This window comes from Leucopleurus acutus (assembly GCF_964270905.1).
Source record: "Leucopleurus acutus genome assembly, chromosome: 2".
In the NCBI taxonomy this organism is placed as follows: Eukaryota; Metazoa; Chordata; class Mammalia; order Artiodactyla; family Delphinidae; genus Leucopleurus; species Leucopleurus acutus.
Genome location: NC_139143.1, coordinates 99,096,738 through 99,113,472, shown reverse-complemented (window position 1 = coordinate 99,113,472; position 16,735 = coordinate 99,096,738). Strand labels below are relative to the sequence as shown.

The 16,735-nt window shown below is 37.0% G+C and overlaps 1 protein-coding gene across 2 annotated transcripts in view; it reads left to right on the top strand.

The window, feature by feature from the left end:
* Window positions 1-16,735, top strand: part of NTNG1 (netrin G1) — a gene marked incomplete at both ends in the record, with an annotated part of 326,635 nt that overhangs the window by 253,941 nt on the left and 55,959 nt on the right. The window contains one exon of one of the 2 annotated variants that reach the window (XM_082833523.1): window positions 15,742-15,909. The exons of the other annotated variant lie outside the window; for it this stretch is intronic. Within the exon in view, the coding sequence (XP_082689649.1) occupies window positions 15,742-15,909 (168 nt within the window). The remainder of the gene's footprint in view (window positions 1-15,741; window positions 15,910-16,735) is intronic. 2 annotated transcript variants of the gene reach the window in all.

The following is a 16,735-nucleotide window of genomic DNA, read 5'->3' as shown; positions in this document are numbered from 1 at the left end:
TAGGGGTTTCTTCTGAAGAGCTTTAGGGTTTTCTATAGATTCCTTTGTAGACATCACTAATGTGGTTTCCAAACTCCCTGAGGAACAAGAGCAATAACTCTACAAATCCAAAGGGACCTTGTGACTTTGTCTCTTCCTGACGTTTTCCTCATACACGCCTGGAAGAAGAATGTTTAATGAAGGCTCACTAACGTCCTCTCAGCAGTGGTTTTTCATATCCATGGTGGAACCCTGTTTCCCACTGTATTTTAGAACCAAAAACTTATGTAAAAATTAGTCTTTTTAGGAAACTTAAAGGGCACTCATCCAACATCATCATTTTACAGACAAGGCAACTAAGGCTTAATTGAATCATCTAAGGCATCTGGTGGCCAAGGCAGGATTCTAGCTCAATGTCCAATTCCCAAACTAGGACCCTTTAGAATTCATCCACCTTTCTCATTTAATTAAATGACTAATGTATGAAACACTATAAAGTAGACTATTCTAGCAAAAAAGAAAAAACATGGGAAAGCATAGTCACAATTTACTTTGGTTTTAAAGGGTATCCACAAAATGAGTTGAAAGCTGCCTATGATTCATGCTAAGGGAGTGAATGTGTGATAGAAGACAGTATTCTAAAACCCTAACTCTGAAGCTTTCCTGATATAAATAAAGTGTTTTTAGCCTTCTGCTTCAAGCTTCCTTTCAGCTTGATTCACTATGGTGTCAGCAATAGATGGTCAAGTTTAGCAATTCTAACCTAGTTCTCTCCAACTTACAGTGCAAAGAGTTTTCCTTGGGGCATGGAGGAGAAAAACTTTCTACCAAAGTCTAATTTTTATAACTAGAATCTCAGTTTTTCTGATTCATGAAAAGGAGTTTCAAGTGCCGCAACCAAATTGTCGCATAACAGTTTTCTGAGTCTCTCCTTAATGGAAAAAAAAAAAAATCAGGCAAGATATATATATCTGATTCATAGTCTAAATTGATGTGCTTCTAAACTGAAAGAAACTTGAAAATTAACATTTTATCGTTGTGTTAAAAATCAAATCTTTTCCACGGTATTCCAAAATAATTCCTATTGCTTTCTGGACAATAGTAGTAATCAATGTAGGCCCTAGACCCAGATTATTCCCTAAAGTAATTTTTATCTTAAGTGAGATTTTTACATATCCAAATCACTTGCTTTGGGAACAATTAAGATTTCACTAAATAGGGGGAGCACGTTATTACCTCTACTTCAATTCAGTAAGAACTGTTTATACTACAATAATATTTTTATTACAACAGCAACCACAAATAGAATAATAAGAGCTAACACAACATTGTAAATCAACTATACTTCAATAAAAAAAGAATAAGAACTGACATTTCTTAAATGCTCACTACCATGACAAGCAAATATTGACTCATTCATTCAGCCTTGACAACAACCAGTAGGTAGTGTCATTATCCCATTTTACATATAGGAAAGCTTAGACACGGATAAGTTAAGGAGCATGTCCAAGTGGTAAAACTGGGATTTGAATCCAGTCCAAGCTCTATTTACATGCACCATATCTTAAATAATTTTCCCCTAAATAGATATTTCCTAGGCTTCCCATGGATGTAATTTGAAATTTTAGCAATGGCAATAGAGTAACAGCATAAGATGGGCATTTCAGATATTTTGTTTCTTTTTAAAGGGGGCAGTGGTTGAGTATGTACTCTTGGTCTCCATATTCCTCAAGCCAAAGTCTTTGGAGATCATCAAGATGAGTTCAATCCATTTTCCCAGATGTATGGGACGAGGATCCTTGAGAAGTAGGGATTTCCATAAAAGGCTATTCTTGAAGGATTGGCCATCTACAGTCCCACTGGACACATATGATAATCCCTCCCCTTACCTCAGTAATAATTTCTTAACTCCAGTTTGGGTTTCACTATGACAGTCAAAGGTCCACAGTTACAATGTGCAGCAATAATTTTCCCTCCACACAGGGGATTCTTAATCCCCCAAATCCCCTAGATTCTCCAAAGGGCATGTGGCATGTGCTTCATTCCAACAGGCTTCATCCTTCTGTGAACTTTAGTGTGACACTGCTAGGCCATGAAAGAACCATTGGAGTGATGGGATTTAATGGCTGAGAGAAACCATGGAGATCTTTTAGTCCAGCACCTTTATCTTACAGGTAAAGAAATTGAAGTCCAGGGAATTAATAGCCAGACAGCTACTCAACAGAACTGGGACCAGATCCCTTATCTTCTGATTCCAGGGACCCTTTGCCTTGCAACATACTACCACTCTGAGACCTTCATATGACCCAAAGATATTCCTTAGTTAATTCATGAAAGAATGAAATTAATAAATTCTGCAACAGTTCACCTAGAAGCAATACCAATACCTTTGACGTATTATAATATTTTTTTGTATTTGCAATGTCTAACTACTCGAAATAAGCGGCCACTGGCTAAAAGTTCTCAGAGGCTTCATGTTACTCAAAGACTTTTATTAGCATTGAATATGATAACACAGAATTTGTCCCAATTATACAACGAATATACACTCCAATATGCCTAATTTACTTCTGGGAATTAAACATTTGTTAGTAACTTTGACTGAATATTTATATGTGCTAGGATCTTCGAGTAACAAGAGTAGCCAGACAGTAACTGGCTAATTTTAAGTTGTTTTCTTACTTGGCCTTGCAATTATAAAACAAAATAAAAATTAAAATGTGATATTAAATTTAAAATTGCATGATGACCAAATATTAAAACATGTAAGCACAGACAGTAACATGCTATAGAAGCTTAGGGTCCACAAATTTCAATATTTTTTGTTTTCAGGACATTTTTCCTCCCAAGGAAAAGACATCATGCATAAAATTTTGTCCCAGTAGAGATATGTATAGATTAGATTAGGACTTCCACGTGATGACTGCTGGTGGCTCTGAGTTTTAAGTTGTCAGGAAGGTTAGGCATCCCACATAATGAAAATCATTTGGAAAAAAATGTCTAATTATATTCCCAAGCAAACACAAAAGCTACACTCTCCCATCCCCAAAAAAACTATCAGAAGTACACAATACAGAAGAAAATACCTGCCAGGTAGGGATCAGATTGTAACTGAGGTGTCTACCTTGATAATTTCATACAGGTCAAGTAGTTAACAATTCAAAAGTAGAATGACCTACATTAATTTTTTACACATGTAGGAAGATCCTCAAAACGGAACCTCAACATCCTAGGGAAAAATCATAAAAAAGTATACTAAAATATAGGCGTAAAATATTTATTACATTAGAATATGGAATAAAGCTTAATTTATAAAATTAATTTTCAAAGCTCACTTCTAACTTTTATTTAGTATAAAATTTTTGTCTTTACTTAAGTTTTTTGGCAAAGCTTATTAACAAAATGATTAATTATATTATTACTTTCATTTCATCAAGAAAGTCAAGCCACTGAATACTTAACATTAAGTTTACAAACATCACCCCACATATGACCTGTATTTGCCTCTCTTACGGAAAATGATGGAGGAAACCATTTAAAAGAACTAAATTTTTCTTCATTTGATGCTAATAATATAAATAAATATATTTTCTATATAAAACTATAACAGTGGTTTGAAATCTCTTCTAAATAAACAATTTCTAGGGACTTCCCTGGTGGTCTAGTGGTTAAGACTTCACTTTCCAATGCAGGGGGTGCAGGTTTGATCCCTGGTCGGGGAGCTAAGATCCCACATGCCTCGGGGCCAAAAAACCAAGACGTAAAACAGAAGCAATATTGTAACAAAGGTAATAAAGTCTTTAAAAATTGTCCACATCAAAAAACCTTAAAAAAAACACCAATTTCTAGAAATCATTTGTTTTTCAAAAATGATCATTGCAGTTCAAGTAGGCTTAACATTCAGTCAATAACTTGAATATTTTGCCTACATGTTACCAAATATCTATTTATTTAGTAACACCTGGATACAGATGTGGAAAATTGTTACATTCTTTATTCATTCATAAATTTTGATGGATACAGCAATATCAATATTAAGATTTCCTTTGCTTTTATGTGCATACACACACACATACACACACAGAGTAACAGTAGATCAGCTTTTCTAACAAATGTTAAAAAACCAAAGTCATAGTGAAAGTTCCATGTCTTGCAAGAATGTTATTCACTATAATCTAATTATGGAGGAAACAATCTGATAATACCAGTTTACAGTAGCCTAGCCACTTGATATCAATTACTCAGTTATTAGATATTTACTGAGGCCTTCTGGAAGGCTTTGCCCTTCCTCAAAGAGATCCAATCTAATTACAGAGACAAGAAATAGACATAAAATGTAAACTAGCAATATTGAAACTTACGCCTATCCACATTATCAGTGAAAAATAAGGAGCACATAAGGTAACATGCTATAGGAGTTTAGAGGCAAGAACTCTCCTTGTGGTTATGGTTTTGAGTTGATCTCAGTGAATGGTAGATTTGAGTCATGAAATGACTGCTTTAATTGTCATGGCCTATGTACCTTAGCAAAAATAGCTTTAAAGCCCCCAGTCCTAAAGCTGGCTCTTCTCCTGCTTTTCCAGAGTCATTTTTTTTTTTAATACAGGTGAATCTAAGAAAGAAATACCATTAATTCTTAAATTAACAATGCTTATAATTTGATTGGAACCAATAACTTTAGAAATATATTTTGAGCTAGAAACATCATGAAAATATATATTAAAATAAAGAAAATATATACACACCCATACATACAAACCTTAGATATGATCAGAAGCACCTTGGACTATTCTCCTTAAGCCAGAACCACCAGTCATCTTTCTCTGAGAAATCGCATAAATAAAAATAGGAAATAAATCCACTTCTTTGCAGAGATAATGGCTCACACTTAAAACATACCCTAAAGAATCTCTCCTGAAGACTAATGTAACAAGCTCGTATCTGTAAATATAAATTGCAGAGAATGGAATCCTCAAGTGAGAAATTATTTCTTTCCTGTTATCTTCTAGTTTCAGGCACCAGCTTTATATAACGATTTGAATTGCTGAAGTCCCTGTTTGGTTATTTGTAAGAACACTCTACTTTATTGCACAAGTTAATGTATATAGCTTTGTTAGGGAACAGGCTATATATTTAATGTCCATTCAATGTTTTGGGAATCATCAATTGCTTGCTCTTGTTTGGTGTGGGAGTATGTTTTGTTAAGTGCATCACAACCAAGTTAAAAAGCAGATGTGTGGTTTGTGTCTTTGTCCATATAGTTTTCTGTTTAGACCAAATGACATTATAGCTGAAAGTAACATACCCTGATTTTTCCTGGTGCATGCAGATCCTCCAAAGTTTAATAGGATATGGCCGAATATTTCTTCCCTTGAGGTTTCTAATCCAAAACAAGGTAGGAGCATGTAAAATTCCTACTGATATAAAATCCCACATGTTTAGGGGGAAAATCCCATACTCTATTTTTTAGCACTAAATAAGAGCATTATCATAAATGCCATGTCTTTGAAAGAATCATAATTCAAATATTTTTTTCTAATATGAAGTGTCCCAGAAATATTATAGTAAAAGATGTAGAAAAAATTAGACAGCATAAAAGTTACAAGCACTTTATCAAATTTACATTGAATGTCAGCCATGCCAAGAGAAGCCTAGAGTTTGGTTGCCATCACAGTGGGGAGTATAAATAATACATCATAAAAACTTGTGAGTGACACAGGTTTCCTTCCACTGTCTCACTTTTGCTTTGCTTTGGTAAATTGGCTGTTACGTCAGTTGTATTGAGGGTCAGGGAAAATACATAAAGGCAGTATTGCAACCCCTAAAAGACCTGTTTTTGTTTTGTTTTTTCAACTGTCGTTCCTTATTGACTGACAGGAATTTGGATCTCTCTCTCTCTCTTCCCCTTCAACATCACAGTGCATTTTCTCTGCTGAGGCTTTCCCTCTTTTATCCTTTATGAATTACCAATAATTTATGCCAGGATTAAGAACAACGTGTTTTCTCTCTGTCCTTAGAGCAGTAATTATTTTCTGACTTCTAACATAATAAATAAATAAATGAAAGAAACTGACAGACAGCAGTGTGGTTACACAGGAAGAAATAGAACCTTTAAAAACTGGCCAATAAAATTCATAAGATTCAGTGTAATGTTAAAATTACATTAACGTCTAGCCTATAGATATACATAGACGTATATAAATAGTTTATATTAAAATAAAGTTGTCTTCTTTTGCGTCCTTCCTTCTCACAAAAAAGAGGCACATCTTTGGCTTCCACCTTCCTTTGTTATATGCAAGATGTTCCTTTTAAGCTCTAATGAATACAGATGGAGGAGGAAGTGAGCAAAAGGAGGAACCAGGAAATAGCTGCTAAGCAAAACAAAATATATTAGCAATTTGTTGAGGAGTCAAATTGGAAGGGCTGCATTTTCAGTCCTTGATCAGAGTGATGAAATCAAGACTGTCCTAGATACATATATTACTAGCAAATAGAATTATCTTAATCATCCGCTCCAAATGAATTTTTTCAAGTTTCTGCATACATATGTGGAAGAAGAAATACAGATCAAGCTCAACCCATTAGTATAATTCTGTGAGGATTGTGGGAAGGTTTAGTGGCTTTGTTCCTCGGCAGGTTCAATGAGAGCATCTTCAGTGAACTGTCACTCAGTATTTCCCATTGAATTTCATAGCTCAACAAATTATACAAGACAGGATCTAAGACTTAACACTTCTCCACAGTAAGTTTTGTGCTGAACAAGATTATGCATTGTTTAAAACCTGAAACAGACCCATTTAGTTATTTTGCTATGTTTTCTGTGAGTGTCACAAGACTAAAAGCTTTCAGAAATATCTTTAGTTAATGCCAGTTGCACTTTTTTTAGAATGTGGATAAAGAGTTCAAATAAATTTATTTGAGAAGCTCACAGTTGAATAAAGTGCTTGAACTTGACATTTTAGCTAAAGGTGCACTTTCTAGCAGAGGTCAGTTCTGTGCAAACATAATTTATCTGGTCAACATCTGCAAAGAACGTCAGGCTCTATCTTGTTTTTGCTATTTTCACAAGCAACACTTCAGGAACAATTGGAAAAGAAAGGCAGGCAAACTTAGAAATTCCTGCCATTAACACACTGATATCATATACGTAATAAATGTTGGGAAAAAGACTACATTTTTGAAAGGTGGACAGATTCGAGGTGACTCTGAGACTGAGATCCAGATTCCGCTGAATGGTTGACCACTGTGACTATCTGTAATGTCTAATCAATTCAGCAAAAATAATCTAACTGGTTTATAGGTAGATGAGATTATGGGTACACAGAGAGAAAGACATGGTGAATTGAGGCAATGATATTGCTAAGTAACTCAACAACACAACTACTATTTAAAGAGAAGAACAGTAGGGGATCCTAATATCCATATTGTTATTGGAATAATCTCTGCATAACTGCGTTCTTGATTTAAATGGTAATTCTTTTTGCCTCTGAAAATAAAGCTTCTAAACTTTATTACTGACAAGGTCAAACCATTTTCAGCCAAATACAAGACTTCCTTTGTGATTGAAGCAAACTCCCAGAAACAACAAATACAAATATTCTCTTCATTTAGGGCCACTTTTCAAGCGGGTTGATGATAAGTAATTACAATTTGAACGTTTCACTATTGTTTCTAATGTGCTGTTCATTCTTTTAAACCTATCCAGTTGCTCCCAAATTAACTTTGTCAACAGTTTCTTCTGTTCAAGTTGCAAACCACAAGAGAGGTAGGAATTCTTGGATTCATACAGTGATTTCATGGTGTTATGTGTTGTGAAACATTGCACTGTATGAATCTGGAATATCTGTGAAGTGTACCCATCAGCTTATTGGTGAGGCATGTTGACTGATAACGATCAATACATCAAATAGTACTGAGAATGTCATCTGTAAGAGGAAAAAAAATGCTTCACTCAGAAAGTTGACTGCTGCAAATTTAAAATGCTGCAATATTTGTTTTCTGAAAGATTAATGTGTGAATAAGAATTATAACACTTCAGGTTCCTGTTTGGAACATGAATGTTAGAGTATTAACATTGTCACTCATTTGCATTGAAAATAAGGAAGCTCACTTACAGTGAGTTTCAAGGATGCTTTTCATGAGAACAGAGTGGTAGGTTCATGTATGGTGCCCATTTGACAAATGAAATACCTTGGAATTTCTACTTCCAAATATTGTTTGAAATAAATGTGAACAAATACCAGTGAAGAGCTACACTGGGTTAAGCATTGATTATGACCCAAAAATAATAGTTACGTTACTTTCTTTAAATGAAAGTGAGCAGAATCTCATCTGTGACTCATGAATGGCCCATTCCAGCTAGCATCTGTCATTCACAGACTGAAGATTTTTCAGGAAACATAAAGACTTCTGTTTTTATTTCACCGTTTTCCTTTAAATGTCCTATGTGACAGGTGTGTCTTGTTTTCCACCCTTGACTGTTGGGTATATGTCATGTTTTAGGGAGTTTTTGGTTTTTTTTTTTTTTTCATGAAGCACCTCTTACAAAGAAATATATTTATTAACAATACCTAAATTTGGTTTGACCCACTTGGTGAAAATGACCATAATAGCTTCCCTATTCCTTATTGAAAAGAGTCAAATCATTTTCCAGATTTTAACCAACTTGAATTGTTCCTTCTGTGTCGTATAGAGAAAAGGAGGAAGCTGGTCAGAAAATGGGAAAGGGAAACCGATGATATTTAAACCAAGTCTTAAAATTTCTTCACAATGTACTTTTACATATCAAACATTGGCAGTGCCCTTTTGAGGGGAATCCAAGTGGATTTGAAATTTGGGGAACTAAGTTCTTTAGGAACAGAGCAGCCCCAAGTTCATAGGGTGTCAAGCCTATTTTGGACATGTGTGCATATAATAAGCCAGTCATTGATGCCACGGTAGGGATGTCCCTCCTTATCTATGATATGCAAACCTACACAGAGAAACCAAGGAGGTGAAGGAGAAAGGAAGCATTAGGGACCTTATAGAGTCCATCTTTTTTCTGTCATATCAAGCACTGGATATACAAGAGGACTCTTGACCTGAAATTTGACCCTGTATCATTGAATCTCTACTTTCTTGGGGTCACAGCACTAATGAGATCTGAACACATTTCCACAGGCAGGAAAAAGCCACCTAATGAAGTAGACTTATCATAGAATAATCCAGATTGTTATCAAATGATGTACATGGAAGGGCTTCAAAAGCTACCTAAGGTTGCTAGACAGAGTTGGGGGTGGGTGAGAATCAGGAAAATGCTGCAGCCACTTCATTCCCACCCCTGGGGGAGGCCCCTGGAGGCTTGTGACTTTGCTAATGTAGTGAAGGAAAAATACTTTATAAGAATTCTAATTCCTTCAGCTTCTGTCTATCTAAAGTCTTTTTTTCCAAATCCTTTCTTTTTGAGTGACTACAGTAAATTTCCACCAGCTCTGACTTTGAATAAACTTTCCTCATTTGGCCCCAGCATAAATAAATAAACCTTCCTGTGCCACATTCAGAGTACTTTATCTTATATTCCGTAACATATGTCATATTATGGTACATTGGTGACGTAATAATGGAATTAGAGGCAACATGGGGAACAGTAAGAAAGAAGACACCAAGACATTTAACACCCCCCTTCCTATTCTTAACATTCTTTTTCTTTCATTCTCTTTCTCTCCAACCTTTTGTTTTTCTATAACTCTTTCCTCCCCAGGCCTTCCCCAGCCAGTCTCAGTCAGAAAGTGTCTTTAAACCCTAGAAGAGGTTTGGATCTTTCCTGATCTAGAAAGGCAACTTTGAACCCTCCTTCTTCTAAAATGCTGCTCGCTTAACTAGCCAGTTATTACGTACCATATTATCATAACTGCCTTGTATGATGTCATATACATCAGATGGGGGATTTTGCTCCCCCAGGGAAATTTTGGTTGTCACAGCTTGGGAGTTACTACTGCTTCTAGTGGGTAGAGGCCAGGAATGCTTCTGAATATCCTACAACATATGGGAAAACCATGGATTATTTGGCCTAAGATGTCAGTAGTGCTGATGTTGAGAAACTCTGCACTGGACTCTTCAGGACTGGGCTTCATGGTCCAACGTGGCTCGTTGGTCTAGGGCTATGATTCTCACTTAAGACTGGGCCTCGTTCAAGTTGTCCCCTGGTATAAGGTGGTCCTGAATAAATATGCATTGCCAACGCATGCCATGCTACACCATGAAAATGTGTTTTAGAGGACCCCGTTAGCTTGTTTGCACAACAGTAATTAAAACTTGTCTGAAAAATAAAATATAGCCTACAGTGTGATTTGAGATTGCAAAAGTATATAAAACCATAGCAATTTTTGGAAATCTCCTTTTTCCTAACTAAACTAATCTGCATAGACATATAGTCAATTTTCAGCTAAAATATTTAATAACTCAGTTATAGTGTGATGTATGGCTGTTGTTTTTCTCAACTCTTTAATATTTAAGGTATAGCCAGACCCTTACAGAATTTGAATGGTGGAGGAATGAATTTAAAAATAACTTTCCTCTGTGTCTTCCTTTGTTTCCCAAAGTAAGATGCCTCAGGATCATCACTGATTCGTTGACATTGATTCATTCATTCGACAACATTTTTTGAATGCTTAGTATTTTGAGTTCTGTTTACATCTGTGGACAAAATGGACACAGTCTGCACACATTTATTTACACTCAAAGTATAGGGGAGAAATTTTTTTTTTTAATTTAGTCTTCAGATACTCTAGGTTCTACAAAAAAATTAAACAGGATTAGTAAATGTGGGAGGGGGGATTAATGTGTTTGGGTCAGGAGCTGTTATTTCAGATAGAGTAGTCACAACATTTTCTTTGAGCAGGACCTAAAAACAAAATGAGGAAGCAAGTCATAGGGAAGTCTGGGGGAGGAGTAGGCCAGACAGAGGTAACAGCAAATGCAAAGGCCCTGGGGAAGTGCTTGGCATGTTTGCAGAGCAACATGAAAGTGTTGTACAGCGAGTGAGGAGGAGAGTGATAGCAATGAGCCCAGATCAATTGGGAATGAATGAATTCAAACTCTGCCTTTTATTCTGAATGAGGCAGGAAGCCATTAGGATTATGGGCAAAAGGATGTCATGACCTAATTTAAGTTTTAAAAGAGTCACTCTGACTGCTGTGTGGAGGAGACTATCACAAGGGTGGAAGCCAGGGAAGCAGTTTGAGGACAACAATAATCCAAGTGCCCTTAACTAAAGATGAGATGGTGAGAGGTGATGAGATTTAGAATATATTTTAAACGTGTGGTCAAGAGGATCTGCTGACTGATTGATTGGGGGCGGGGTAGAGCGGGATGAGAAAAAGATTGGTGTCAAGAGCAACTCCAGGAATTTTGACCTAAGCAATTGGAGGAATAGAGTTGTCATTTACCAAGACAGATCCGGCTGCCCATGTAAGTGGCAGGCTTGGGAAGGTAACCTATGAGGTCAGTTTTGAACATGTTAAAGTTGAGATATCTATTAAATGTCCAAGTGGAGACATTAAGAAGGCAGTTGAAGATATCAGTCTGGATGAAGGCTCACTAACTAACTGGGAAGTTGGTCCAGGCTGGAAATAACTATTCTGGAAAGGTCAGCATATTGATGATTTATGTAGTCATGAGGTTGGGTAAAAAACCCTGGTTCTTAGTGAGCCTAAAGAGCCAAGAGGTCCAAGGGCTAAGCCCTGAGTCATTTGAGAAGATACAACAGAAAGCAGAAGAGAGGAAGAAGCAATGGTAGGTGGGGAAGGAGGTAAACCAAGACAGAGTGGTGGCCCAAAAGCCTCCTGGTTCAGGAAGGGTTGCCAGAATGCCCTGAGGGCCCTATTGAAGTTTATGGTCATGAATTTAAAGAGAGACTTGTTTCAAAATAGTTGGAAAAACACTGCAGCCACATTTAGCTGCTGGGGTATAGGCATGGAGAAGTGGAGAGTTGGATTTAACCAGGATCACATTTTCCCAGGAGACTGTAATTGGGGGCGGGGGGGTTGGGGTTGAGGGAGATGAGAGCATATAAAAGGAAGTGATTGTAAGAATGGACCATGAACTCTATATTTTGTAAAAAGGGAAAGGAGGAAATGGTAGGTCAGTGAATTAGAGGATCAAAGAATTATTGAACTATTAATATCATCCCTTCAGGATCTTAATAAGTTAGTGCAGCTCTAACTCTATCATTAATGATCATTCATGAATTCTGGGCGTGTGTGGAAAGAACAGTTCCTAAAGAGTGGGAAATTAACAGAAAACTGAAAAATAATACAGCAGTCTAATAATTACATCTGAAATGTCTTGCATTTATATAGTGCTCTCATGTGTTTCAAATCACTTTCAAAGATCTTTTTATCATTTTATATTCTCAAATACACCATGGCCAGAGAAGACAGCTTTATCAAAGTCTCAGAAGAGTCTTAGAAGTTTTAAAGAAATAAAGTTACTATTAGCTCATTTCTTAGGTTATAAGACATTTAAAGTAACCACTTATCTTCTGGAAGAAGTTTGTGATATTGAGTGTTAAGCTGTGTATGGTTTTGTATATAATTATTTATAGAATTTACATTATTTAACTCTCCTATCAAAATTAATAAATTGATTTTCAAACAAAACCCAGAAACAAATAATGAATATCACAGAAATGCATACTATTCATTAAATTCAAAGAATAGGTAACAGTGTCTACAGAGATTCATGGATTGGGTCTTGATTGAACTTGGATGTCTACAGACATGTTTTTTGGTGAATAAAGCTTTGTCAGATGAAGCTCAGCATTGGGTGGATCTTATCCACAAAGGAACCATGTTATGAAACTTCTCCAGCAGCCCTGTTCTCTCCCATTTCCCAATGTCATGTCTTTGCACACTCTATTCCTTTCACTGGAAATGCTCATTTCCTCCTTTTTTTTTTTTTTTTTTTTTCGTTAAATAAACCTTACTGGCCCTCATGGAAGATTTAATTTTAACTTAGTTTTTCCTAATTCTCCTCAAGTGAAATGAATTTCTCCTTATATCACTTTGTGTCTCTGTTTTTGGTTTTGGTTTTGTTTTTAAGCACGTCCTCTTTTTTTTCTAGTTATCTGAGCACGTTTGTCTTACCCACTAAACAAACTTCTTGACAACGAGGACTTACTTCTATGTGGTTCTGAAAAGTTCCTAGGATGAATTTATGCACATAAAAGATTCTTTTGAAAAAATCTGGATTAATTATATTAGGTACACCAAGAATCAACCTAGGGTGAGGTTATGTGAACAACAGTAACCACTTAGGAGCCTTTTCTAGAGAGGGAGAGCCTGAGGACAGGGTGTGTGCGCCCACGCCTCCAGAATTCCAGGCAGCTCTGAAGAAGTCCTTGGGAAACAATTAGATTTGGGACATGGGTCTCCTCCCTGCAACTACTACTCTGAGGTGGCTCCAGGCCAGAAAGATTCTCCCTGTTCCAAACCCTCAACTAAGGAAGGTTGGAGAGGCCCTTTAGGTTTCCTAGGTAGTCAGAAATGCCAGCTTAAACAAGGTTGAACTCAGGGAGATAGAATGTATGGGGGTGAAGTGCTTGTTTTCTAAGAGAATTTAATTTGGTGATATGTAATTCTATTATTTTTCTTGTTGCTATTATTAATTTGGCATGCCTTAACTACAAAATTTTTGCAGGATTTTCTTACCCCATCTCCCATATGGCCTCCTTCTTCCAGAACTCTCCTTCTCCCGCTGGTTCCTCCGACTCCCCACTCCCACTCCCACTCCCCAGCCCTAGCACACATGCACACCATGACAAAGCTAGCCTCCTGTAGAGGAAGGGGCTTGCCTTCAGGAACCTCCCATTCTTCTTGCCTTTATTTTAAGCATCTGGGGACTCCAAGGTGCTAACCCTATTCCTGAGTGTCTTCCACTCATCACCATTTCCGGTGTGCTCCTCTGCTTCTATCCAAATTTGATTTCATTCTGTTGGGACCTTGACCTCAGCTCTCTACTGTAGTAACTGGCTCTCATATGAATGAATCCACACTGTTCTGATGAGTGTCAGTATGTTAATTTATTGGGTTAGCCAAAAAGTTCGTTTGGGTTTTTCTGTAACATCTTATAGAAAAACCCAAATGAACTTTCTGGCCAACCCAATAGAAAAAAAAAAAGATATTAATTATCTTTTATTAATTTTATTAATAAAAGATTAATAATTCCTTTTTAATTTTGACAACACTTACTCATTTTTACTCTGGTCATCAAATGCAGTGCTTCCAAAATTTTAATCTATGCCAAAAGAGTAACTCAGTACCTCACATAGTGCCTGACACATAGACCAACTGAATATATTATTTATTGAGTGAATGAATAAATTAGCTCAAATAGTGACTGTGTTTGGCTTCCTGGTGGGATAAAATAAAAGCCAGACATTAATGAGAGGGATATTTTTAGGCAAACAAGGTTTGCAGTTTCATAATTGACCTTTCTTATAAATGTGAGCTAGGCCTACCCCCATATTTTGAGGAGATGAAACAGATTCCCCACCTACTTACTTCTCACACATTTTTTTTCTGTCTGATTTAGTAACTATTGTACCAATAGAGGCTTTGTTTTTACTTCTTTTAAAAAGGTTGAATTAGGGCTTCCCTGGTGGCTCAGTGGTTGAGAGTCCGCCTGCCGATGCAGGGCACACGGGTTCGTGCCCCGGTCCGGGAAGATCCCGCATGCCGCAGAGCGGCTGGGCCTGTGAGCCATGGCCGCTGAGCCTGCGCGTCCGGAGCCTGTGCTCTGCAACGGGAGAGGCCACAGCAGTGAGAGGCCCAAGTACCGCAAAAAAAAAAGAAAAAAGAAAATAAGGTTGAATTAGATTAATGACTTGCTTTGGTTGAGGTGCAAAAGAAAGACAACCTAGTCACTCTCCACCCTTCCCTATGTCTCCTTGTCTAGTTCTTATCACCATCACCCCTAAGCCTCAGAGCCTCCTCCAACATTTTGGGGAGACAAAGGAAAAGCAATCTGAGGGTACAGTAGCTGCCTGACTCTTCTTTTGTAGCAGACTTAGCTTGAAACTTGCAAGAAAAGGAAATCTTAAGAGCACTTTTTTCATACCAATAATCTCCCCGTTTTTTGTATTCTCTCTGTCAAACATGCAGATTTGGCCTGATGAAAGGCTTACAGAAGTCATCTTCTCCTCTTACCATTTGGAAAAAACAAAAAGAGTTGTCTAATTGTCTAGATCCCTATTAAATTTGCCATGATTTCTTCTGTGAAACTCTGACTGAGTTACTGTCTTGATACAAATGATAGTAAGACTCTAAATGAAGGAGCCATGGGTGATGGCAGACTCAGGCCTTAGATGCCTACATTCATCCTTCCTTCTTTTTTAAGATTGCAAATATGAAGAGAAAATGAGGGGAGTGATGCAAAGACAGTGAAGTTTTCAATGTGCAAAAATTAGACTTCTGCATCAATGGAAACAGAGTCTTCCCAAATTTTAAAAGGTGTACACCTGCAAATGCTTCTGTTCATATTGTCTGCCAAGAATTAACACTCTCCGATCGTGTTCTGAATGTCCAATCTTTCTCTCCTGCCTGAAACAGATGCTACTTCCATGCCAGTCACAACCACCTGCGGTCACCATGTGTCATGTGGAATCACATACATGTAATGCCATTCCGCCATCTTTTCTCCACTTCTCATTTTATCCAAGCATGTAGTGTGCTGTTATTCTGCGACTGTATACACTCTGTATACATTTCTGTTCTTCCTTGCAAGATTGTGAATGCTTCGGCCACTCCAATCGATGCAGTTATATCGAGCTGCTAAATACAGTCATTTGCGTGAGCTGTAAACACAACACTAGAGGGCAGCACTGTGAGTTATGCAGGCTGGGCTACTTCAGAAATGCTTCTGCACAGCTGGACGATGAGAATGTGTGCATAGGTCAGTTCCATTATAATTTCAGCTATTGTTCTGTGCCTTTCACGAGATGGGGAGCTATTTAAGGTGGAGAGGCTGGTGATTTGCACCACAGCTGAGCCAGAATGAACTTTCTCAATGGAGAAAACGTCCTTGTGGTAGACTTAAAGAATTCACTTGTGCAGATTGAAATCATAGTTGGGGGATGTATTTTGAATCCTTGTCTAATTGTTGCTTTAAAGATGATGAGCTGAAAAGTCATGTTTAAGAGATGAAGTAATTCTCTTTTTCTTTTTTTTTTTTTTTTTTGCATGAAATCTTAACACCTGGTCATTTCAACCTGATCTTAAAGTCTTAAGTTGTACACTCAACTTTCAAAATGTAAACTCATTATAAGGTTTTTAATTATAGATACGAGATTAGGACACAAACTTTTGTAAATAATTGGTAATTAACTAATATTGATTTAAAATATTCCCATTTGGAATTGAAAGCCACTAGCAATTGGTAATGTAGAAGTTTGCCTGGCTTTTCCATCCATAGTAATGAAATTCCACTTACTGAATTTTCCTATAGCCCTCAAAAGGAGAAGCAATTTTTCAAAACTATTCAAGGCAATTAATTCTCTTAGCTTCCAAAGTACATGAGCCCTGGAAAACTGGGGCCACAGGATTCCGTTGAGCATTCTTTCCACCCCCTGTGATGACTGATCATGTCAACTGGAGAGAACCAGGTGCCCTTCACATCCAAAAAAGCTTCTCCTACCTTTTGCATAGTAGAACCTATCTTTAAGAAAGGGAGCTGATGAAACATAAGAAATGGAATTTCACTTCGTAATGTACTTTGAAGA